Genomic DNA, 26,017 nt, shown 5'->3' with positions numbered 1-26,017 from the left:
GGAGTAGTTGTTGGCGCTGGTAGCAGCTGGCAAAGAGAACACCACATGTGGCAATAGAAAATATACACATCAGTTCAAATGTATGTGAGTACAAGCATAATAACAACATACATAACAACAGCATAACATGCAAGTTTGAAATAGTACAACTGCAATTATGTCCAATGGTCAATCTAACAAAAGGAAAAGAAGATGAAAAAAGTTGGCATTAAAATTGTGTTTTTCTGACTTTTCTGATTGCAAATTAAAAAAAAAGAATATTAATTTTTCAGCCACACCCACCTATCAAACCGGTTGGGTGGAGTTTGCCTGACACCACATGAATGGAGGGTAAACTCACCTAACAGTGATCTCAAATGGTGATGGTGTCCACGTTTACATCACTGCAGTTAGGTGAGAAGTTGAATCACAGAAGGTCAGCAAAGAAGGGATTTCTTAGGGTGGAAGTAAGTTACTCTTGAATGTGTTGGAAAGTGTTTTTGTTGTTGTCAGTCAGAGATTGAAAGTGGAAATTGGTTGTTTTTTTGCTTATCATCCATTGTTTTCCTTTCCTCTGTTATTTTTCTCTTTCTACACCTCACCTATACTTTTCTCTTTTCCACTCCTCTATACCTTCTTTGTTCCTCTGCCTTCCCATAATTTCCCCCCTCTCCCTCTCTTTGAAATACCACACTCACAATTTCTTGTGTAAACAAACCGCTCAATGGCTCCTACTCTTTCCTTGACTTTATGTCTCATTGTCCGTCTTCAAGGAGAGATGTGGGGGGAATCATGTTTCATTATCCAGCTATACGAACTGAGAAGGAGCCTGACATCTCCTTTTGCAGCTGCTTGTCTGCAGTTTATTGCTGTTTATGACTCACATGGTGAAATATTCTGAGGAAAGCTCAATCTTTGGGTATACGTCTGAAAAAGTTCAAGGGGACCAAGTCATTACATGCAAGAAAATTAGTCTCAGGCCATCACTGTGGAGGGAGGAAAAAAAAATAAACCACTTATCTGTGCAACGTCTGCAGCGAGGCACTTGGCTTTATAAGGAGAGAGGGGATTGGGAGCACTCACTGGTGAGTGGTAGTTGCATGCAGACAAGCAGCCGAGAGGGAGGGGAAAGCACTCACAAAGCTGAGTAGTTTGTGTGGTTCGCCTCCAGAGGGTTCAGGTTTTACAATGGAGAGGAGGGGAGCAAAAACCTTCAAATGGCAGAGCTGTAGCAGCACTCAGGACATGATAAAACCACCCAAACGTCTCGTGAAAAAATATAAAGTATGTTGTCGTGATCCTCAGGTTCCTCTTTATGGATAAAACACGGACACCTACACAATGCGATCATAGTAAGAAATTCATTATTGGTTGGTATGTTTTTTAAGGTTTTGGTGATGAAACACTTTGAAGTGAATCTTTAGTTTGGTGTTGGGCTTTTTCGGTGACTCACTAAATCCCATAAGCTTCTGTAGTATCTCTAACGGCCAGACAGGGCTTTCTTTAATCACACCTAGACAGTGACTGTGTCTTATCCTACAAAGCCTCCTGCTTTGTAGTTTAGAGAAACAACAACAGAATCATTAGACTGCAAGTTGAGGACATGACATGGGGGAGGAGAGGAGTAAAGAACAGCAGACAAGTCCTTAAGGGCAACGGTAATTTGAAAGAGCAAAAGAGACATTAACTGAGTCCACTTTTGGAAATATAACCAGCAATATTCCTGATCTATCCCTTTTTATTTTACTCCAAATTGAAGTGATTTCTTAACAGAAGCTGGTAAATTTCTCAGAAGTGCAGACTCAATAAAAAGGGCCAGGTATGTGTGCGCTTTGCGAGATGGAGACACAACAGGGACTCAAGGGCAACTCTAATACACTGCAGAGAATTGAGCGAATGAAATGATGATAAGTTATCATCCCCTGCTGGAGCTGATCTGGACTGTATGAAACTGGAGACAGACTGAATGAAGACAGAACAGCCAGGCTAAAAAAAAAGAGGAAATACCAAGATGGAATCCAATCGGCAGCCAAACAGATCTAAATTAAATTTGATGAGAATTGAAGGTACAGTAGTCTTTATTCCCCAGACCCTCCTCTTGTTGAGACAAAAAGTTACAGTAAATGCTGAGTGTGTTTTGTTGTGAGAGAGCGTTGGAGGCCTTCAAGGTGATAAACCGTGTAGAGGCCCAGTACATTAATGAATTGACATTACACCAGGATCAATGGTGAAGCTCTCAGGGTCTGAAAAACTGCACTTAATGAAAAGGGATTACTCTCTTAAGATCAAGGTCTTCCACTTCTTTTTTCTCCTCTCTCCACTTCTTATTTTGCCGCTCTTTTGTATTCTGTTGTCGCTCTCCTTTTTCTCTCACTCCCCCCAACCCTTCCTGGAGAAAACACACACATACACACATTTTTAATTCTGTCCACATTCTGACGTGGCGTTTCAAATGAACTGGCTTGGATGCAAAGTTGATCTGGGGATGTGGCAGTATATCATTTGATGCTCTTTGATTAGGTAAGAGAAGCCTAAATTAATGATCAAATTATGCATCTATGCTTGAATAAATTTTGCCTATTAGTGGGAATTTGAGTACTCACCAGAAATCTGTCTTTCAAATTTCCCTCAATTAGCTTTGAAATATGGCTTACATAAACTACAATGGATTAAAATAGCAAGACTCAAGGCAACATAACTGGCAAACAGACATCTGTTATCAAACTCTCCCTGCATCATGAAGCACTTTTTTGCCACCTGTTATTACTGTATGTTCAGCACTGAATGTTCTAATCATTTATATCTATGGAAAAATGCTCCTAACCATGCCTTTATGTAAGGTGTGGAACATTAATTCTTTCTTAACGCCTACAGTGAGGTCGTCTTGGGGTTGAAAAAGAAGTGAGTTTCATAGAAACCCAATGAGAAAATAATGCTTTCCAGTAAATGTATCGTCCTTAGTAAATATTTCCTCACCAGTTTACAGTCTCAGTTGCTTGATTCAAGTTTTTTTTAGAACTAGAAACATAAATTAAGCAGGGCATGCTTTAAAGCATGGCTTAATGTGATTGGTTGCTATATAGAGTAGTATAAAAATAAATGTACTGGTTATTAGCAAGGTTATGTCATGGAAAAATGTCATTGTTTCCAACTGCTCTCTGGTTAAAACAAATTGAACTGACTCAAACTTGAACGCTTACATGTCCCATAAGCACCTTTCCTTGTTCCTCTCCAGTCCAGTTGGTGGCAGTAAAGCAACTCTAATGTAGTTTGCCAATCACCAAATTAAGACCACAAGAAGACGAAGAATAAACCCAATAACACAATGTTTTCATCCACGTTGAGCATAAGCCAGTCACAAAACAATGATGGAATTTTTGAGAAGAAAAAAAGAATGAGCCCAGCGCTGCATACCATACACATTTGGGCTCACAAATATAACCCTCCGTATTCAAATTCTGACCCCATCTTCTAGTGAAACCCTCCCATTACTACTACTTTGAGGTCTACAGACCCTGTATGTGGGGTTTACATACAAACCACTACTCCACTGGCGCCCCTAAAATGTAAATTCTTAGCATTTTCATTGAATAACTAACAACCGTTAGCCTGTGTTGTCTACACTCAGTGAGTCCTCTTTGTCTCTTGGTCATCCCTCGGTCTCCTGAACTAATGAACCTCAATGCATTGCTATTCCCTTACACACTTTTCTGCTTGATTTCACATTTACTCTTGCCTCTTTGAAGCCATTAGTTAAGACCGTTGAAACTCTCTCTCTCTGTGTGTGTGTGTGTGTGTGTGTGTGTGTGTGTGTGTGTGTGTGTGTGTGTGTGTGTGTGTGTGTGTGTGTGTGTGTGTGCCCTTTACGTACATGGAGCACCTAACTCTCACCTGCTATGAATAATTGATCTGCTGAATCTAGGGCGCATGAGGTTTGTATGCAAGGCAGCAGCTGCTGCAGCAGGAGGGTACCTTACAGTTTGTTTTAAGAGAAACATGTAAGGAGGGAAGCAAGAGGTGGAGAGTGCTGAACTGGAAAAGGCCACCTTTCAGTACAGGTACAGTTCTATATATTCTGCAGCGATGACTCCAAAGCAAAGCAGGCGGCTTCTAAATCATTTACCGCAAAAGCTTTTAGAGGCATGTACTGCAGCGAATATGTTGTGTGTGCCTAAGGTCAGTGAATGTCATTTTCTACACATGTCAACATGATGCAATTTTAACCAGAAGTTTCAAGTAGCTAAACCAAGATTGAGACTTTGAATCACAGCAATGTTCGATATAAAAGGGGTGACAGAGTGGAAAGGAGAAGGGGTTGTTTACATGTCTCAGGGTTAGCGACAACTAAAAAAAATCAATCACATCCTAATGTATCCTGTTGATAACAAAATAGCAGAAATAATTTGAATATTTTTATTTTAAAAAGTGAAATTATTCACGTTATTACAAAGATATTTCTATGCCATGTATTTAACTGCGACAAGCCCAACCCCACATGGATTATAGTGTTCAGGCAGGCAGGTATCTGAAATGACAGGATAAGGACAAAGAGCAGAATGAGACAAATTATGGGATGCATCGACATGCTATTACACTGATTGGAACATTTAAGAGCGTATCATATTTTTGGCGTCGCTGTATGAATCCCAAAAGAAGAATTACATATTTGTCCTTCTCCTTTGCCATTCCACATGCTCTGCCTGTCTAAACACTGTATTCATATACTAATCCATTGGGAAGTTTCACTACTGTGTTTGGCCCCTTGGACAGAAACATCAAAGCACAGGGTGAGCTAAAGAGCAGCAGCCCCAGAGCTTTTAATGATTCAATGCCTTGCTCTGATTCTTCATAAGGCAGATGCTGGCTGACACAAGGCTTATTAACAGGTCCTGTGGTTCATGGAGTAACTGCAGCAGCAGTCCTGTTTTCACAAGAGCATAACTACTCTTTCAAATAACCTCCCCTGATATTCTCCTCATCCTACATTTATTAAGTCAAATGGAGTCAATACAGTTTAATCTATTTCTGTGCGCCGCTTTCCTCTCCGTCTGTCTGCTGACTGTCACAGCATTACAACAACTCAGCCGTCACCCTTACAGAGACACACAATGATTGGCTGTGCTGCACTCTGTCACTGACATGAGCATGATTGAACAAGACTCAGCCACTGGACGAGCCAGGCAGAATGACACCCCTGCAGCCTGCTGCTAAAAGCTTTAAACTAGGCCCCGTAACTGTGCCCGTAAAGTATGTGAGACACAATGTGATTACTGTGCTGTGTGAATCAAATACAAAATAAGAGTTCATCCAAATTAGGTTTACATGTTCTGCTCACCGGCTGAAGAACTTTACGTGTAGTGACATTCAAGTTTACTCATTTTTGGTCTTATTAGCCTTTAATCCTGTTTTTGTAATTAATAATTAATAATACCTGAATAGTAAAGTAATTCGCTGTAATGCAATGATTAAGTGTTGTGTTTCCCAATGAATCTGAGTACAATGTGGGTTGACCCGTGGGTGTCACTGAGTGAAAAATGGCCAAATACTGTGATTCACAAAGACTCTATCCCTCTACTCTACAAATACATATAAATGTCACACTTTTCTCCTTTTCATAAAGTTTAAATAAGTCACTGAGCTCCCCAAAACACGTCTGTGAAGATTCATCATGCCTATGAACCCCTCTATTTCAGCCCTGCACAGAACAGGCTGCTTCTGTGTCTATAGCTTTAAATGTAAATGAGCTGTGCCTGACCTCGCCCTACTGAAATGGATTCGGCTTGGGCTTTCTCACTCCATGCGCTATTGTTAACAGTGAGAAGGTAGACTCAGTGGAGACCACAAACACCTAGCTGTGGGAGTGTCACGCACCTGGGGGAGGAGTTACTGCCCTTTGTGATGTCACAAAGGGAAAATCTCCAAACGACATGTTTGAGCACACATTTTCTGAAAAGTGGGGCACGCAAAAGACAGAGAGGATGGCGTTTTCTAATTATTGGGGGGGCTTGTAGACAGGCTGGGGACACATATTAGTGTTACAATATGTCACTTTTAAACATTTTTTTTAAAGAAAACTAGGATGTGCTCGGCCAGAGATTTAAAAATCTGACAAAAATCTATTTGCCCATTCCTTCATCAATAAATTAAACTGAAATTTGCTGAATATTGTGGTAATGACTCAGATATACTCTGCATTTTAACACCCCTAGTATGTGAACTGCCATTGAAACCATCTTGTATAATGTGAAACAGACGGTAAATATTACTCTACAATTCAAGAGCCCCAACATTACATGAAATACCTTCAACCATGAAAGATAATTATTAGCCACTCCACTGACGCAAATTGCATTATGAACGCTCTATATCATTTTCTGAACTACATATAGAAACACCCAGGTGATTTATACCAGTTTGCAGAACCATTAGTTTAGTTTGGTCTGCACTGTGCGACACCGCCACAGGGAGTGCAATATATTTGAATCATTTGGCTTTGTGCTGTCATGATGAATGAATGTAGTTGATGGCTGATAGTCTTGCCACCAACAGCGGTGATTTGGCAAGTGTGCTGTGTGCCGGTGTATATTTGTGCATGGATGGATGTGCCTCATGCACACTGTATAGCATTTATAAATGCTCAGCAGAGTGCTGTGAAGGTGTGGAAGACCAGCGGGTACAGATGTGCCTGAAAGTGTAAGCAAGTGGAGTTACCGCCTTGTAGACATCCATTAAGTCTGTTAATTAAAATGTGGGTATCAAACATCTGTGAGTAGCTCAGCCATCAGACATCCACCTTCCTGTCTGCACGCTTCCCAGCATCCTCTAGCTCCATCTTTAAAATAAATTAGCTTTATTCACCTGCACACTCTCCACAAATCCCTCTTTTATTCTCTACATGCTCCATACGGTGCCGCCTGTTTTGCAGAGTTATTTTTAGCTCCTCTGATTCCTCATCCTGAGACACTGCTGTCACTCACGTTATCTCTGCCTTTTTGGTGCTCAACTTCCCTCTGGTTTGCCTGCATGCTTTTATATGTTGTTTGTGTTCTGTGAAGCACTTTTACGAAACAGATCCTCATCTCTCTGCAGCAGCAACTGTCTGCAGGTGAGAGAAACTTCTGTTCATACGTTTTCCACACAAACAGTTTATCACAACATCTTCTTTTTACTTTCTTACTCTCACTTTGTCTACTCCAAAATGAGATTTATCGACAGGCCCACCTCATGAACCCGCCCCCGCTGCTCACAATATCAAACAGCCATCAAATAGCACTTAGTCGGCATAAATGTCAATAATGCGGGGAGCACGGTGGTCCATTTAACTTTGACATGACTTGGCGCTCTGCTTGCCAAACTGCATTCTAACTGGACTCCAGTTCTCACCTGCTCTCTGTACTTTAACCGCCCTTATGGCTCAAGGAGTAGGGAAAATGAAAATATGGTGAAATGAAGACCATTGAAGTGGAGCCAACCTGACAAAAGAATGAAAGTCATAATTAATGTGCAGACACAGAAAGTATGGGCAATCCATAGTTTATAGCACTCACTGTGCCAATACACGAATCAAGGATTCAAACATGGAACATTGCAAAATCTGTCGGTCTGATCAGAATTACAATGTTGGCATCTGAGAATGTTTCAATATCCTGATTTTCCCCCCAAAGTATAAAAAGTTTTTATTATGAAGTAGAGCGATGAGGTGAATTGAGGTGCTGACCGCTCTCTCATGAAATTGATATCAGTCACAAAACATTAGCTGGAGAGTTTAGCAGCTCTGATGAGGAGTTTAAAGATGAAGGCTTAAACTCAAAATCAGGAAGATTCCCTCATTATTTTGTAAATTCACAGCTTTTCGCAAATTACACAACCACTTCTTTGTGACCTAATTTCTTTGTGTTGTGCAAGTATGAGATAAGAGATGAGACCAGTTATGATGCTGCGCCAAAGACACACACACACACACACACACACACACACACACACAGAAATAACACACACACACACACACACACACAGCATTTTCTCACTTTGTTGATGCCTCTGCACCAGAGGAATTTAACCGCAACGTGATATATTTCTGATATATTTCGATTCCTCTGCATTTCCAAGAGATCTCAGCACTGTCATTGTTCTCCCTCCCATTTTCCTTTCACTCTCTAGAAGAATAGTCAGGCAACCTTATGAGGCAATATTGCCTGCAGTGGAGCTGGGGAATGGCAAATGAGACAAAATCTATAACATTCTGCAGAAGGCTGTGAAGGAGAAGAAAAAAACCAACAACAGCAAAAAAACAAATATTCCCAGGCAGAAGTGTTGCTGGCAGGAGTGTTCATGTGTGAGTTTGTTGTGCAGTCAGAGAATAATGGCAGTAATCAGTGCTTTTAACAAGTCAACAGAGACATTCTTTAAAAATGGTAATGAAAACAGCTTGAGTGAAAACATGCGCTTGTGCCTTTATTGCTGTTCCTTCATCCTTTAAGAATAAACACTTGAATTTGTGCTTTTGTTCCCACACTGTTAATTAAAAGTAAATATGCAATCATTGACCCGCACTGTAAATCTCAGAAGCTGATGTTCTATTCAGAGTATTGTGGGGAGGGGGTGGGGGGGTGGTGCTTATATAACTAATATAAAGAGGAAATTATTTTATGTAAAACGTATCATCTATTTATGTTATTCAGTTGTGTTGCATATTGAAGTTTGATGTTGTCTTGTTCTTCGTTTGTCTGATCTTAAACAATGTCCAATAATGGAGACCTGAGGGGGATGTAAGACATTCACAGGCACAGATAATTTACTGTTATGAATATAGGTGTGGTATTTGAAAAAATTCTAAGAAGTTACAGTTAATGTCGATATTTTACTGAATAAACCAATACTGAATCCTGACACATTGGTATAGAAGAAAGGACAGGTTGTGACAGCTTTGTCACTCTTCTTGTTACTATAGTTGTAAACTTGGGTAATAGATTTCAAAAGTGTTGCTTTGTCTATGGGGAGTTGCAAACTCAATTATTGTATCTGGTACAGTGACAATAAAGATGTTCTATTCAAATTAAAAGTAGACAAGAAGTAAGAATAAATAAGTGTGGACTTCACCCTACTTCTTTTGGAACTTGTACTGGTTGTTTGGTGTTCGATATTGCAGTTGAAATTGTTGCTTTGCTTTACTTTTTATACTCTTTATACTCTCAGCTACTCTTGTTTTAGTTATGAATCTACTTTAATTATCATGTTTGAAATAGAGGTATCAATCAATCCATAAATTAATTAGTTCTTTACAAGATAAACTGATTAAATGTAAATACTGCAAAAACTATCTATACTTCATGTAGGTCTATATTAACCCTTCTGTATTATTTTATGATCATGTTTATCTCAGCTTTTTTTGCACTACTCACCACTGCTTTATTGTCTGATTTATAGTCTTCTGCATATTAGCCTTTGCTTAGTTTGTGTTTATTGTTCATATTTAATGTTTTACTTTTTGTACAGAGAGAGCACAGTCCATCAAAGTCAAATTCCTTTTGTGTGTGTAAGCATACCTGGCTTATAAAGATGTCTCTGATTCTGACATCAGGAAAAGAAAGTTGCTTAAATAAATGTATTAATATGATGGCTAGGGAGCAGAAAGAAAGCTTTCCAGATTTTTCTATACAGCTTTTTCTTCATGATTAGCCGCCCTCTGGATCTCCTCCTCACATCATCTAAGGTCAGACTTCCTTCTTGAGAAATGCACTTTTAACAAGAAATAACTGAAGGTTAATGGCTAATAAATCCTTGAGTGTGTTGGAAGTTATAGCAATACATATAGGAGTTACCATGAGAAGTCCATTTCTAACCACTTCCAGTGTTACTTCATGTTATAGGGACTTTAAGTATTCAGACAGATAGTTTGTCTGTACATATAAACAGTATATATACTGACCTAACAATTCTACTACAAAGCATTCACCTTTTCATACACAGTGACAGCACATTTAGCTCCACAGGATCATATTGATGCTGCACACATTATAAACCATGCTTCTCAGAAGAATGAGCCCAGTGAATCAATAATCCACTACATTGCACTAACATTATAAACCACTGTCTACATGAACATGACCGACTACAGCTTTAGAGTGCGGAGTGAGCAGACGCGTTATTTAGAAACAGCAGGAACCAAAACACCGGGGTGCTTATCGGGGCCTTTGGAGAGACACAGGAAATTGAGTTTGTCCAGTCTAATGATGGGAAGAGTCACGCAGCTCTACAGACGAAACCATTTCCCTCCTATTAGCAGAGATGTGTTATTCATGAGGGCAAATCTGGTGTGAACTATGCTTCACTGATATTCTACGCAGTCACTCAGCAGTCTGCCAGGGGACCCGAGCCATTGTGTTTTATTCATTTATTTATCTATTTCCATTTCAACACCCCCAAAGTAAAAAAAGGGAACTTGCTGATGATGGGGTTGCTGGGTCAAATGTGATTCTCTGGCTATCAATAGCATCTGTCATCGCTAATCAGTGGGGAGGAAGATGGGGGTGACGGAGACCGGCGTGGGGGACGACTTGGAGGTGAAAGACATTTGACGAGAGCGTTAATACACAGCTCAGAAATAGCTGCGCTGCGTCCTTTCCAAAAACACATTATCTCCCTTTCAGAGCCTCTCCTTTATTCTGCCAAATTCCAATAGGCACTATTGGCATATATATGCTCCTTTGTGTCCAAAGCTATTTATGTAATACAATTCCAGCTGAATGGCCCATTGTGTGAGCGCACAATGCAGTTATGACACATTAATTTCTAACTTTTTCACTTAAGGACAGCAGTCTCACACAATGCTTGTTTTTTTCCTCAGTGTTGAAAACAAGATGCCATTTTCAAAGCTCTGTAAACAAGCCTCATTCATCCTTTTATGCTTGTCAAAAAGACATGATCCGTCTCATTCATTCTCAAACTTGTTTTCAAGTGTCGTTGCTTGAAAACGTGTGCCTTGTGAGTCCATGCAGAGAGTATATTTATACATAAACTAAATTGAATCAAATATTCCTGGGACAAAATGTAGTGTTAATTCACATCCATTCCAACTTACACCTGTGTTTTAAGTAGTGTTTGGAGATGTGAACACACATGGTGCTGGGATCAGTTGGCTGGCAGGTGTTAAAGTCTCCTGTGGAAATGCGTGTTTTGCCAGCATCAAAAGACGGCACACATGCCCTCAGCGTGGCTAAAAAAACAAGACAAGCGCTGTTTGCTTCTCCCTCGTCACTCAATCTGCATGTAGAAGAGAGTGCACAAGCTACTTTGAGCATCTAAAGAGTGTAACACATCATATATTCACATCTTCGAAAGCCTCATCAGGGATGCAGTTAAAGGATTTCGTTCACAGGGGAGGGAAAAGGGAAGATATTCCAACCAGCATCTCCCATGTTTTTTTGTCTTTCTGTTATTCTCAGCAAACGTGGCGACGCAGCTAAAACAGCCATTTTGTGAGAGTGGATTAAGCAGGGTAAAGAATCTATTACTTTTTCCTGTCAAGCTGAGGAGAATGAGAGGAGAGGGGGCGCATCCTTATGTGTCCAACGTGATTAGTAGATCACTGATTCAAATTGTCTCACTATCTAGGCGGCATCTACATTCTCCTTCCCGCGCTCTGCCTGCGTATCACACTTATCAGTGTCTATCTCTCGCCTGCTCGGATAATTTTCCTGTTAGAAACCTGCTGCTGTAATTCTATTGACATGCATGAAGTGAAGCTTTAATGGAAATACTTTAAGGCCTGGGAAAAATATAATCACTGGAGTGAGCAGCGGATCAGTTTTATGAATAATGGAACCTTGAGAATGAATTCTTACTCATGACTTAAATCATTTTATCTCAGAACAAATGTAAGAGCAACATGGGGATTTAATTTGTTGTATTTTATATGTGCTTTATGAAAATGTTTTTTGTTTGAGGGTCAGTAGTGTAATAAGATTTCAACAACAATCAAATATCTGAATGACTAGCAGTTGCATCTTAAGTACTTGCTGGCTGCTGCTTGATGCAAATGTTCCTCTAACAGTTGATCATGTCTTTCTTATTTGTCTGATAAATGTAGAAAATGTCTCTTTCATAAGAATAATGGAAACCATTCCCACCTATTTACTCAGTAAGTGGGTGCCATGCCTAACACCTCCCCATGGAAAAGTTGAGTAGAGAGAACAATGGAGATAAAACTAGAAAAACAGCTTCCTGGATAAAAAAAAACACTCAAATAGCTACCTTGTTTGGCGTTGACGGTGTGAAGAAATGTGGACATTGCCAGTAATAAATAAAGGAATCCATGAACTGAAGCAGGTCATGACATTATAAAGAAAAGTCTAAATAAAGCAAATTCCTGTTGTAGTGCTCCAATGACATGTCATGGTCTCCAGCACAACAAATTCACTTGCATACCAGCACACATCAGTACACACTCACATTCAGCCCTTTGACAGTGTTCAACTGTGAAGAATTGCCTCATTTATTGGGCATATTTCTGATTTGGGAGGATGCATGTGGTTCCATTGTTGCCCAGTGGCAGGGCTTATCAAATAGGATTAGGACCGTGCCCGAGAGAGCACACTCCTGTTCAGGTGACACACCGCTCAATGCATGCTCGGGCTCTGCAACTAGACACAGAGAATTACAGCTAAAGGTCAGTGAAGTCAGACACTGAATGTCACAGCTTAGCCACAGTTTGGCAAGAAAATATATTAGATAAATACGCTTGTCTCTTGGTGGAGAGTAATTCCGCAGCTCCTGAATTTCCAACATAAAGGACCCGGGATTACGGGGCGATTTCAAAGGCAACAGAGGCGTATCGATTGAAGGTAGTGAATCAGGCCTTCGCCATGCTATGAATAATAAATTGAGCAAAAGACAGCCAGGGGTTTGTCAGATGGAGCACTCATGAAGGGCCGTAAGTTGCGCTCCTTTCAGATGAGACTGTGGATAAGTCACATTTCCCGTCTCAAAGATCTGGGGAATCGTGTCACCGATCAGAAAGTGCCTCAGAGCAGCTTACTACAAGTTTAAATAAGCATTCCACGGCCCATTTAACAACACAAAAAGACCGATCACAGCCTCCACTCTCTGCAAAGTAGTGCGAATGGACTCAGGGAAGGGATTTGGCTCTTAATAGCACATGTCCTAAAGGTGTGAGAATATCAGAAGCTGAAATAGCTGCATATGTGTTGAATCAGGCAAGTATTGCACTAGGGATTCATCAGCTTGACGGAGCAGTCTTGAGACTCACTTTAGCAGGTGTTATTGTTAGCTGTATTTAATATTACCTTCATTGTTGGCCTAAATACATTCTGTGGATTTAGGCAGTAAACTGTGGCAGAGGAGTTTCATACAGTATGTGTAGCACAGGTGAAACTTACCATTTATTTGGGATGGTGGCTCACCACCCCAACATGACCTCTCACTACCCAAAAAGAAAGGCTCAAAATACTTTATTTATGTCATTTAAGTGCACTCGTTTTATTTCAACAGATCATGAACGTATTTTCTGTCTTTTATCTTATTGTTTCCTCCCTGAATTCCTCGCTCCTTCCTGTGAGGTTAGCCGGGGACCAGGCCACCACCCCTGACGAATAAACCTGGGGGAAACAAAATGCTAAGCAGCAAATATTCTTGACCTATATGAAACCCAAATTTATGTGCATGATGAAAATGTGAGTCAGTTTTTTGTTGATACTGTGCCACGTTTTGGTTTTCTGCCCAATGACCTGTTTTCTATCACCTCGTGAAATCGTCGTGATAAAATCCATCAACAACTTCTGGGTGATTGATTGTTAGAAGTTGGTAATTGTGGTTTAGAGTACCATTATATTATCTATCACTTGGATTTCTATGGAACTAGCTAACCTTGGTGATGTTGTCATTCACCTCAACAAGGGGCTTGACTTTTTTTTAAACACCTGCAAATCCTCAAAGAAACATACAAATGTAAGAATAACAGCATCCTATACTGAGATTGCAAACATGGTAACCATTATTGTTGCTGAACATTAGCATGTTTGCAGTTTGTGTTAGCAAGTTAGCTTGCTAATGCTGCAAGAGTCTGTTATTCCTTCTTTTCAAGTGTTAAAATAAAAAGAAGAAAAGAAAATCTATATTTGCAGTTTAAATGAACCCTGCACTCAATACATTTTTCTTTTTCTGTTTCCCTGTCTTTGTGTGTGTGATGATGATTTGTGTCTGTAATCTTTTTGTCAACCTTCTCTCTCTCTCTCTCTCTCTCTCTCTCTCTCTCTCTCTCTCTCTCTCTTGCTCAACCTGTGAATGTATGTGTGTGTGTGTGTGTGTGTGTTTGTTCTAACTACAGGCTGCGGGCTGGAGTTCCTGCTGGTTCTCTGTGGGCTCGAGTTATCCTGGTCTTGCCCCCGTCACTGTACCTGCTACACTGCACCCAGCACTGTCTCCTGCCAAGCCCACAACTTCCTGTCTGTCCCTGAAGGCATTCCTCCTGACAGTGAACGTATCTTCTTACAGAACAATAAAATCCATCGCTTACTCCGGGGTCACTTCAGTTCCAACACGGTCACTCTCTGGATCTACTCTAATAACATCACGTACATCGAGCCCTCCACATTCCACGGCTTCATGCTGCTTGAGGAACTGGATCTGGGTGACAACCGCCACCTGCGTTCCCTGGCTGAAGACACCTTTCATGGGCTGAGTCGGCTTAATGCGCTACACCTGTACCGATGTGGGCTCAGTTCACTTCCTAATAACATCTTCCAAGGCCTCAGAAACCTGCAGTATCTCTACTTACAGGTAAACTAGATAATAATGAACTTGAAATTATCTGTGCAAATGTATTCTTACACAAACCATTCTACAAACTCTAGTACATTTGCAACTACACTGCAGAATTACTGCCTGGTCAATCAATGTCTCCACTGCCACCTTGCTTTGAGTGACAAGCTGGCAGCTGCATGTACATCAGCACACAGCCTTACCTTATACCAGACATTTTCATCAGTGGTGTCTCAGCCGAAATTGTTTCACACATCACTGCTCAGATGGTTTAGTATCCTGATTATCCATTCAGCACTCCTTGCTAGATTTTAGAGAGCAGCAGGGCATGCAATAAGTCAGATGGACAGTGCATCTTCGCCTCCCACTTGAGTACAAGGCTCAGCCTGTTGTGTTCATGCACTGAGAACTTTGAATTGAACAGATGATCACACATTGGAACATGCCCTGATTCACAAAAAAAAACATTTCTACTCTGTAGAAACAAGTTGCATATAATCTTGATTGTGTTCTCTTTGTATCTCCACAGGATAATCATCTGAAGTTCCTGCAGGATGACACATTTATGGACCTCCACAATCTGAGCCATCTGTTCCTGCATGGAAACCGTCTGTGGCGTGTTAACCAGAACACCTTCAGGGGCCTTCGAGCTTTGGACCGACTGCTTCTTCATCAAAACCAGATCGAGTGGGTTGACCGCCTGGCCTTCCATGATCTCAAACGTCTCACCACCCTCTATCTGTTCAACAACTCCCTGATACAGCTGTCCGGACAGTGCCTGGACACTCTGCCTGCCTTGGAATATCTGCGCCTCAATGACAACCCTTGGTCATGCGACTGCAAGGCCCTTTCGCTTTGGGAATGGCTGAAACGTTTCCGAGGCTCAACATCTTCTGTGGGTTGCCAGGCACCAGCTGATATGTATGGAAAAGACCTCAAGGAGCTGCGAAAGGAGGACTTTCCCAACTGTTCCCCAACTGTACCTAACTCTGAGTCTAGAGCCCAGACTAACAATTTATCTGGTACGGTGAATCCCTCCATGAATCGTGGTGTCGTGGTGGGCTCTGGAGGGCAGACCCACCTAGTCCAGCCCTCGAGGCCTGGTCGTCCTCGGAACTGCACAAAGCCTCGTACCAGAGGGAGCAAGGGGAAGGGTGATAATGAGGTTCACCACTCAAAGGAGGTCATGGCAGACAAGGAGGATTCCTCCCCAGATTTCACAGAGGGGGGGAAACATGACCACACATCCCCAGATGGCACCGTCACACGGAGGAAGCACAAGTGCACTCCCCGGACCACTGTCCGCCCCCCTAGTGGGGTTCAGCAAGCCAACAATAGGGCAACCTTATCCCTGTCCTTACTACACATCCCTGCCCTTTTTGTGGCCTTTTTAACGACAAATATTGACAACATTCTCCGCTGACCTTCAGAGGATTTGGCTAATCACAAAAGACATAGCCCTTGGGACCCTCTCTTGCTCCTGCACTACAAGGCCTATGTGTCATTTATGTATGTGTGTGTGTGAGTGTGATTATATGTGTAAATGTTGTGTAGGGAGCTTTACTGTTCAGACTCAAACGGCCTTCAAAGCATCAAACATCTAAAACAGAAAGACTCGCAGCACAAAAGTCAAAAGGATTGAGAGTCAGAGAATAAAAGAAAGGTTATTGTCGACCAAGCTTGCACTGCCACTTATGCCAGTATGAGTTCATTTCATCATTTGTCTGGGTTTACTTTGTTTGTTAATCTTTTCCCTCATCCAGAGCTCCAACATCCAAACGGAGTTGACTGAGGAAAAGGAGAAAAACTTAGCTCGTTAGCTCTGAGACGGATAAGCTAGGTGCTCTGTTCAGCTTTAATTTTCAGTTGTGAGTTTGAAAATTGGTAATACAAATGTTATAAATGGAAAGTTGATGACACTATCCTTTCTGTATAATGTATTTTTATGTTGCATCATTTCCTAACACAGGTTCAGGAATGTTTTTCATAAGCTTAGAGGTAGAGTGTTAGCATGGCAATGAAACGTCAGTCTTTCTCAGACTTAGGAATGTGCCATTCTCACAACCAATACAAATCTATAACCAGTTATGTTTTACAGCTATTAACAGAGCAACCAGTTAGCTTGTACACTGTATGAAGCAGTCACATATGCTAACTTCTCTACACATAATATTAGCTTTTTCAGGTATTGTACCGCCCTTCCTGCCCATTTAAATATTTCTCATTAGTATCACTTTAAACACACGGATCTTCTTCCTGTTCATTTACATGACTTCTCTCCTTCTGTGCAACTGAATATTAAGCTGCTAATTGTTTCAAGATTTTCGAGAACTGCCATGCCCCAATTTCATTTGCTTGGAAAATAATGTGTCTCTGGGAGATCAAGCTGTGAATATTGAAGAGTCTGTCTATATCTTGTGTCAGATGTTGTTCATATGATTTTTGTAAGACACAAAATGGACCTAGAGACAGATCCCCATGCTGCAGGGCCAACAGGAGCCTTAGAGATTCGGGGTCAAAAGGGGCTTTCTCAGTTTCTCGTGAGGTTTTGCTGAACTGACCCCTCCTCTGTGAGGGCAAACCATTCCTCACTGAGAATGTGAGGAACACATTTCTTTTCTTAATCACTGAACTTCAAGGGAATACGACGACAAGACTTAAGAAAAAATTTGAGGGTACCTTAATTGACTCCCGTTATCAATAAAAGATGGAAAGAAGAACACATTGAATGGAGCATGGAGAAACAGGGATCATTGAGGGAATTACTTGTCTCGATTAACTGATGAGATCGCCCATGGATGGTTGGATCCAAGACCAAGACAACTGCTTGTGAAGTAATGAGAAGATGCCGTACAATGTGGATTAAAAGATGGACAAATACGGAACATCCTACTTCAATAGCTTTTGTGCCTCCCTGAAATCTAAGATGGTGTTTGTATGATGTGAACAGTACCTGTAAAAAGGAGACATGAGGACTTCTTGCTGTGCTGATATTAATCATTTCCTGTATAACTATCAGAAAAACAATATCAGTGACATTGATGATGATAACAGGGTTATCTGCTCCTCCTGTCTGGAGGAGTCTTTCGACTTTTTTTGATTTTCTGGTGATTTGTTTTATTTACGTATTTTTCATGTTATATTTTTAGAACTGTTTTTATTTGTTAATGCACAATTCTTCACCTCCATACCTGTTCGACTGTATGCCTATTCATCTTCCTTATTTGTCATAACTCAATTGTTCAGTAAATTATCATCAGAAAAACAACAGTACAAAAATGTTTATAAAGATATTAAAATCTATATCTTCTTATGTCTATCGTTGTTGGTCTGGTTCTGTTAAGTGCTGAATTAAATGAGCTTGTTTGGAGCAAGTAAAAAAGCATGCTCCGCCCCAGGGGGTAGTTTAGCCAGCACCCCCTTTTTTTGGTGCTGGCTAAACTACAACGGCTAAACTACAACTGCTTCCAACAAACTGAAACACTCTTCCCCTACACTTGTAGGATTAATGCACACTTTACCACGTAAACATTTGTGTCTATAAATAGTATGTAACAAAAATAAACAACATGCAGAAAAAGAAGGTACCAAGTTCAGAGCCAACAGGGGGAAAAAGAAAAATGTAAAAATGACATTCAGACCATGGTGTGATATATTGTAGTTCAATAAATCATTGAAAAGCACTAAGGAAATTAATGAAAGTGTCACCAGGTATCTGTAGATGTTCCAGGCTATTATTATTATTAATGGGCCTTTAGAACATAAATTCCATTTCCTCTTCTTTAAATTCCCCTTTACTCGATAGAAATTGATCCACAAGTAGGTGTTCCATTAAACTTTTTTTTTCACTCCAAATTCTGTTAAATGATAAATGAGCAGAGAAGGGAATGGTTATATGCATGGATGAGAGTGCTGTGTAATTATATATAAACTGATAGCAGGTCTGGCATCTGGTGTTTGATGCTCATCCACTCACCACCAACAGATTCCCCTCCCGGCTCATTCCAACACCCACCTAATAAGTACTCTCACACCTTCCTTTACATAAGCCTCGAAAAATCAGTCTTCATTTGTTTCCAGGGTGAAGCATTTTATGGGTTTTTTAAATAAAGTTACATAAAATGTTAATTTATGTAACACTTCATTGGAACATGATTTGTTTTTGCTGGCACCCATAATCTAAATCTTGCAAATTATTTGTTGAGGATGCACACATTCCGCTTCCTCTTAATCTTTTGCTTTGATGGCAACAAAGGCCTCATAAATAGTGTATGTGTAGTTTTTCAGACTCCATGACAATTTCATCCATAATGATCAACTGCGAAGTCGGCTAAGTGAGTTTCCTTTTTTCATGTTGTCATGTTTGAATGAGCTGAATGAGATATTAAATGATACACAGGAAACACATGAGGCATCCCTGCATCCATTTGTTACTATTTGTAGGAGCTGATGGGGTGTGGACTGTCTAATAAGCTTGTCCACATGCACACAAACATCAATCTGGAGTTAAGAAGGAAAAAGGGTCACATGGGAAGAGCACAGAACTTCATTAAGAGTAAACACTTGTTTTTTCAACCATCAGTGATCAATTAGGTGTTTGACATTTTTTAAAGCGACTATGTATCTGCAAAACTTAAGTAAATTGTTATTCTTTTTGGGTGCTGAAAACGGTCCACAACCAAGCAAGATTCATTTGAATAAATGAGGCAGCAGCTTTGTAAAGGAAACCTTTTTTGTCTTCAAGGTCAATTTACAAGCTTTACTTGAGATTCAATGAATAAAATCTTGATTTACAAAAAAGAGGATATAGTTACCTTAGCTTATCTGAACGTAGAGAGGAGCTACAGCTAGGCCTAGACAGCAGCAAAATCAGGCATGCAGGTGTTGTTGTCAGCAAAGGGACATTGATGCAATTATTAATAAGCCCCAAACCTTGCTGTGTAAAAAAAAAAAAAAACAAGTCCTTCTTCTAAAAAAAATAATTGTTGGAGTAAATTCATTTTTGACCAAATGGAGAAAAGCCAATTCCTCAACAAGTAGTGGTTTTTCTCAGCAGGATTTTTTAGGGGACTTTTTTTGTGTGTTTTATGTCCAGCAAAATCAAATAAAATAACTCAAGTAAACACAAATTTACTCTGAATGAAGTTGTAAGAGCTTCAAAGAGTATTCACTCAAAATAATGACTTCACTCTGGGATTACAGTTGGCAGCGCTCACGCCCACTGTGAGTCTACATGCATCAAGAAACTGATCATAAAACAAGAAGACAGTGTTAGAAAGCGAGCACTGGATATGAAGATGTCTCAGGAAGCCGAATTACTTAACAGACACCGCCCCGGTCTTCAGTGAAGACCCAGAAGTGGAAGTTAAGTGTTTTTCTACTGCGTCAAGTTGCTCAGAGTGGCCTTCACCACCACAACAACACAAACTCCCCCAAATGACAGAGTCCTGCAGGTGGGTCATGTTTACAGTTTACTCAAATCTTTATGTTTAACACTAAAGTTAGAGTTTGCCAATAACAAATTCTCTATTACTGGTGTTTCTCTACTTAATTATTATTTATATAAAGTATGCCACCTTCGATAACTCAAATGAAATTTAAATAAGCAAACCAGGCTAAGATTAATTATTTTGACATCGTTGATTTTTTGGAATAAATATATCTAGTTTACCCCAAGATGTTTAGATATCCTGGAGCTGCAAAACTAACATAATCTGCTTTTCTGCACCTAAAGGTAAGCCAAACATCTCTTGGCTGCACTTCTCAATCAAGACATGAGAGTGTAATAATACAAACTACTTGTGAAATGGTTGTTTTTCCAACATGTCAAACTTTTCCTCCAGATGTTGAAAGAATTTAGGACATGACATTCTTGCTTACATTTTTTGTGTGCTAACATTAGCCTGCTAACACAACAATGCAGGCCACAGCAGAGCCTTCAGAATAGCGGAGGTGTCGCCAAAAAGCAGTTTGTTTGGCGCTCATGGACCACATCTAAAAAAAAGTCACACATTCTTTAATTAACTCACATTCTTTGGACCCACTAACACTAAAGGTCTGTTATTGTTTTGTAATACAGTCTTAATAACTTAGTCTACTTCAATGAGGACATCAGTGGTAAGCATCTGACTAATGAAACTGTAAATAAAGACGATAATGTGAAAATGTCGCTGGAGAGTTTTACACAGACCAGCGTGAGTTCCTTAACTTTGAGGTAAATAAGGATCTGACTCATAGACACTCTCATCTGATTCAACCCAGTTATTTGCAAAGCACATCAAAGGGAAGGGACATGATTGTAATTGTTTCATTGCAGAGGAAACGTAGGAGCAATCAGCAGCAGTCAGGACCCAGTTCAGCTGCAGGAGGATCCTCTGTGTAAAAATAGGTAGGCTGTTAAGTTGCCAAAGAAAACGCTGCTGCATAATTAAAAGATGGAATGAGCAGAAATAGGTCCTAAAACATGGAATGTGGTATCATTAAGAAAATGAGAGAAGCGGAGGGAGGGAGAGCAGGAGGCTACAGCACATCAGTAATTGCGCAGTAAGAGGAAGGGGAATTGGCTCGGACTCGCAGGGGAGGAAATGACACACAAAGGGAACACAACCACAAAGGTTATATCACAGTAATAAAACATGAGGAAAAAAGCTTGAACATGGAAGAATAAATTAAAAAGAGGTGTTTGCTACTTCACAAAAGTATTCTTGGTATGAGTACATCATGTATGGAAATAGAAGTGTGTATTACACATCACCACAGCATGGACCTATAACGAGGCTGCACGATATAGCTCACGTCACTTATTCATGCATGACAGAGGCGTCATATTGACTCATCCTAAAGTGTGACAGTCTTGACGAAACATCGCTCTCTGACAGAAATCCCTTAGCAAAACATGCAGCCTTTGACTATCTGTGCCTATTTCTTGTTTTTTTAATTGACTCAATGTCACTTCTGTGTGGCTTTAATTAAAACCAAGCAATTAGAAAATTGAAAAGGAGATGAGGAAAGTGGGCAAGTTGGGATGGGAGACTGCACACGTGGGGACATGATAATTAAGAGCAGCAGACACACCACAAAATGCCACAACACTTGCGCCTATTCCCTCTCCCTCTGAGTCCCACTCTCCCCACTCAATCACAAAGCTAATATCACCTCTTTCTCCATAAAACCCTTTTCTTATTCCAGCTCTTTTATTTTGTCTATTTATTTAGCTTAAAATCCCCCCAGAGCGCTGGTGTGCTCCACTTCTTCAAACCAGGCAGCATGCATACTAAACTGAGAGGACTCAAGCCGCCCAAGGCCACAACACCTCCTGCATGGATTAAAGGCTGGCTAATCCTCTCATGTTTGACCTCAAGACAGACGAAATATGCAGAAAAATTACTGAAAGTCAGCACGGCATGTTTCTACATAACAATACATCTAGGTTAAAAAAAAATTGTGGGAGTAGGTGCAGGAGGAAGAAGCTGGTTAGAGCATTTTTAGCTTTCATGAATCACGTTTCCTTGCTGCTGGTTTTACAGAATGCTGACTGTAATATTCTTTGAAGTACTTTAAGCTGGAGCTGATTTACTAGGAAAGTTTAGCTTTTCTTTAGTAGATCATACTCTATGACAAAAAACATCTTCTGTAAGAAGTAATTGTTGAGTTCTCAAACATTGAGTACATGATTCATTTTTATTATTTTATTTGACATACTTTATTTATCTCTGAGGGTAATTATGGTTTACACTTTGTTAGTTAGACATGCTTCTCACACATGGCCTGGACCTGTGGACATGTAGCGATGTCAGAGTGGGACTACTACACTACACTACCTGGCACCTAAGTTGGTCTTCACTCTGACTTGAACCAGCGACCCTCCAGTTCCCAACCCAAGTCCCTGTAGACTGAGATACTGCCACGTCATTAATTAACTGTCAATAATGAAACCAACAGGGACAGAGAGAAAGCTGATAGGTGTTCTGACAGCATCAAGAACTAAAATAGTTCCACTACCATCATTACTGACAGACCAAGTCAAAGTGATTTCACAGGTTTGCAAATCATTGGAAAGGACCAAAAATAGTATTTCATCCTAAAAGTGGGTCTTCTTGCTAGCTGATCCAGTTTGCATGCACACTGCATGCAATGCGGAACATGTTAGCATTACAAAATATAATTTATTCATAATGATATAATTTTGCATCACATCAAGGACCATCAACCTCTGTTTTAGATAGCTATATTTAGTTAGCTACATAAAATGGCTATAGCTAGCTTCTTTCAAGTAAGCAGCTAACCTTTGCTACTAACCGGTTTCTGATAGTCAGATTTATCAGCAAGCTAACAGTTCAGTGGATTATTTGGAGGGAAAACTAAAAGTTGAACTAAGTGTTGTAAATGGAGACATGTTACATCGAGCTGCAACATTACTCCAATGTTTTAGTTGTGTTTAACAGTTTTATTTTCAACTGGACGAATTTCATAAACAAGCAATTTTGTCTGTTCTTCAGCTATCAGATACTTTGAGCTGTATTACCCAAGATAGCTTAAAATGATTATTAATATTGTTTAAGTATTTTGTAAACAAAAGTTTATGTAATATCAAATGTCCATGTAGCTAATTATGTTGAACTATACCCATATGAATTCAGTGGAACTAGCTAAACAGCTAATCAGCTAAGTATGTGCTTTGTTGCTTTGTTTTGTAAAGTTTCAACAATTCAGGTCTTCACAAACTGAAAACATCTGCTGTTTAAAATAAACTGAAAATTGCCAGAATGTTTCCCATTTCACCCTATTTACCATCCTCCATTGTATGATCTTCAAAACAAAGACTTTTCAGCATGTCAAGCCATAAAACTTGATACAATTACAGCACTTCTCTGTTTTTCACAATCCTGTTAGAAAGGCTATTTGGTGTGCTTCTGCTGGGATCAATGGCATCAATCAACATACGCAATCAATTGAATGGGCCTGAGGAACAGAGATGTTGTCTTTTTGAGTGTGAAGCCATGGTGCCAGTCACTCCTGGAGGGGTCACCAGTCAAGAGGCTAATGACACAATAACCTCCCCCCAGCCAAAACCCCCCACGTCAGTACAAAATAAGTCACTCCTCTGGCTGATCTGAGAAAAAAAAGAAAAGTCTTCTTCCCAGCAGCATTTTATTCTGTCCTCTTCAAAGCTGCATTATATTTACAATCAAATATTTTAATTCAAAGTCAAAGCCATATTCTCACAAGATTAGTGGGTAATTACTCCCCAACATCAGTGTTTGGTGTGGCGCATTCGCACGGGATAAGCAAAGTGATTTACTCCCATTGACTGACATTTCTGACTGATAACGTTGAGGCACTGCATGATAACCACTTTGTCTCTTGGTGGAGCATCACAACCTGCCGGACATTTATTAGAAGAAGAAAGTTTCTATATCTGGTACACCTAACATTTCTTACAACAACCAAACGATGACTATTGTGTATATATCTATACTGTGCTGTACAATGAGCCAGCTGAATTCAGTTTGGCTGATGGCTGTTCATCGTGAGTACAATTTGCAGGTATGGTGGATTTTCACAGGGTTAAAAACACAGACATCCTCCACAATTATTAAAAATTACTAGCGTTCCCTAGGTAATACTATCCCCTTGCAAATAGGGCTAAATTTCAATAAGTACTTTTTACTTCTCTAAGGTGTGTAAGTCAAATAGAAAGCCTGCAAGGAGTTAGCTTAGCTTGGCTTAGCATAAAATGGAAACAGGGGAAACTAGTCATCTACCTCTAAGGCTCATGTTATAACACAACTATCAAAAGCTTAATAATAAATCCACAAAGATTATTTATCAGAATAGTTTTGGGTCCTAAAACATAAATATAAAGTCTTGCACAAAACTTTCTCTTTAAAATCCCTCACGATGGGGCGCCCGGGTTCACATCCCACCTGTGGCTTCTTTCCCGCATGTCTTTCCCCACTCTCTCTCTCCCTGATTTACGACTCTATCCACTGTCCTATCTCTCCATTAAAGGCACAAAAAAGCCCCAAAAAATAAATCCCTCACGAAATCATCAACTGCTGATGGATACAATGTTATTAAGTCAATGAACTCTCTGAACCTTTCTCTACATTAAGTACGAAATATACAAAGGCCTTTGTTTTTCCAAGGATATTTTCACTTTGTCATAATTTTTCACTTTATGTTTACATAATCTAAGTAACAATCGAATTAAAATCCTGACATCCTGTTGATGTAAAAAATAGCTTTCAGTCAAAGGCGCCATTATTTAAAACATCCTGAGGAATTCTTGGTTAACATACAGCCGCTCTCCTTGAGCAGATTTTTCCACAGTACAATTTGGGAGTCCATGTCTGCATATCTCCCGATTTTTAATTTGAATAAAACTCTGTTCTGATCTACTGACAAAGTGGCTCTCTGGCTCTCTTACCGCTGGGTACAAAGAGAATGAAATATGCTGATGTTGTAGTGATTTTGTCACTCACCTTGAGGCTAGCCAGTGACAGACCCTCCAAAACCCTCTTAATCCTCTCTGCCTCTCTAAGTACTCAGAGATGAAGTCGACTTCCCAGGATAGTCAGAAAGCGCCCCCTGTGCTGTTTGAAATGTAATGAAGGGTGTCAGTTGCAGCTGATAGGTTGACAGTGTACAATTATCGTGTCATATTCTGCACACATTTCAAAAGCACACTGGCATCACTCCTAGTGTGATACTTCTGCTGTGTAATACTTCTAGAAAGGGCAAAATGGTTTATTTTATGGCAAATAAAATAGTGTGTGCGTTTCTCCATGTCCTCCCTCTGCACACACTGAGCTATACAATATCAGCTGTTTGTTAGCAGATGTTACCAAGGCTATGCCACTCTTTCTCTTTTTGTTATTTCACACAAAATGTCAGGGTTACACAAAGTTTGTTATTCAGCGCTTAAAGGGGATTTGGTTATGATAATTGTGTGGGGTTGACTTAGTCTGTTGTGGTGGGGCCCAATGTGATGTCCTTTCATGGGGCCCAAAATTTCAAGTGAAGCCTACGGCCCTGTATACTTTGTATTTTACAGTAAAATATGTGTTAAACTAATAGCTCCTCAGTTATGTTTTTTTTTTTGTTTTTTTTTAAGCACCCTACCTTTCAGACAGCTGCAGAGTCAGAGTTTTGTGGCTGTGGGATTTTCTTCATCGTCCTCCTCCGCTGCCTCCTCCTCTTTTTTCACTGGGTCTAATTTGGTAGAAACAATGAAATGAATAACTTCAGTTGCCAGAAA

General features: G+C 40.1%; 1 protein-coding gene across 1 annotated transcript in view; it reads left to right on the top strand.

Annotated features, from left to right (window-relative positions):
- Positions 1-18,074, top strand: part of rtn4rl1b (reticulon 4 receptor-like 1b) — a 139,199-nt gene extending 121,125 nt beyond the window's left edge. The window contains exons 2-3 of the mRNA XM_020655175.2: positions 14,324-14,775; positions 15,287-18,074. Of these exons, the coding sequence (XP_020510831.1) occupies positions 14,324-14,775; positions 15,287-16,180 (1,346 nt within the window). The 3' untranslated portion in view covers positions 16,181-18,074. The remainder of the gene's footprint in view (positions 1-14,323; positions 14,776-15,286) is intronic.
- The last annotated feature ends 7,943 nt before the right edge of the window (positions 18,075-26,017 follow it).

This window comes from Labrus bergylta, chromosome 11, assembly GCF_963930695.1.
Source record: "Labrus bergylta chromosome 11, fLabBer1.1, whole genome shotgun sequence".
NCBI lineage: Eukaryota > Metazoa > Chordata > Actinopteri > Labriformes > Labridae > Labrus > Labrus bergylta.
Note: the sequence above shows the minus strand (reverse complement) of the source record. Positions and strands in the feature narration are given on the sequence as shown.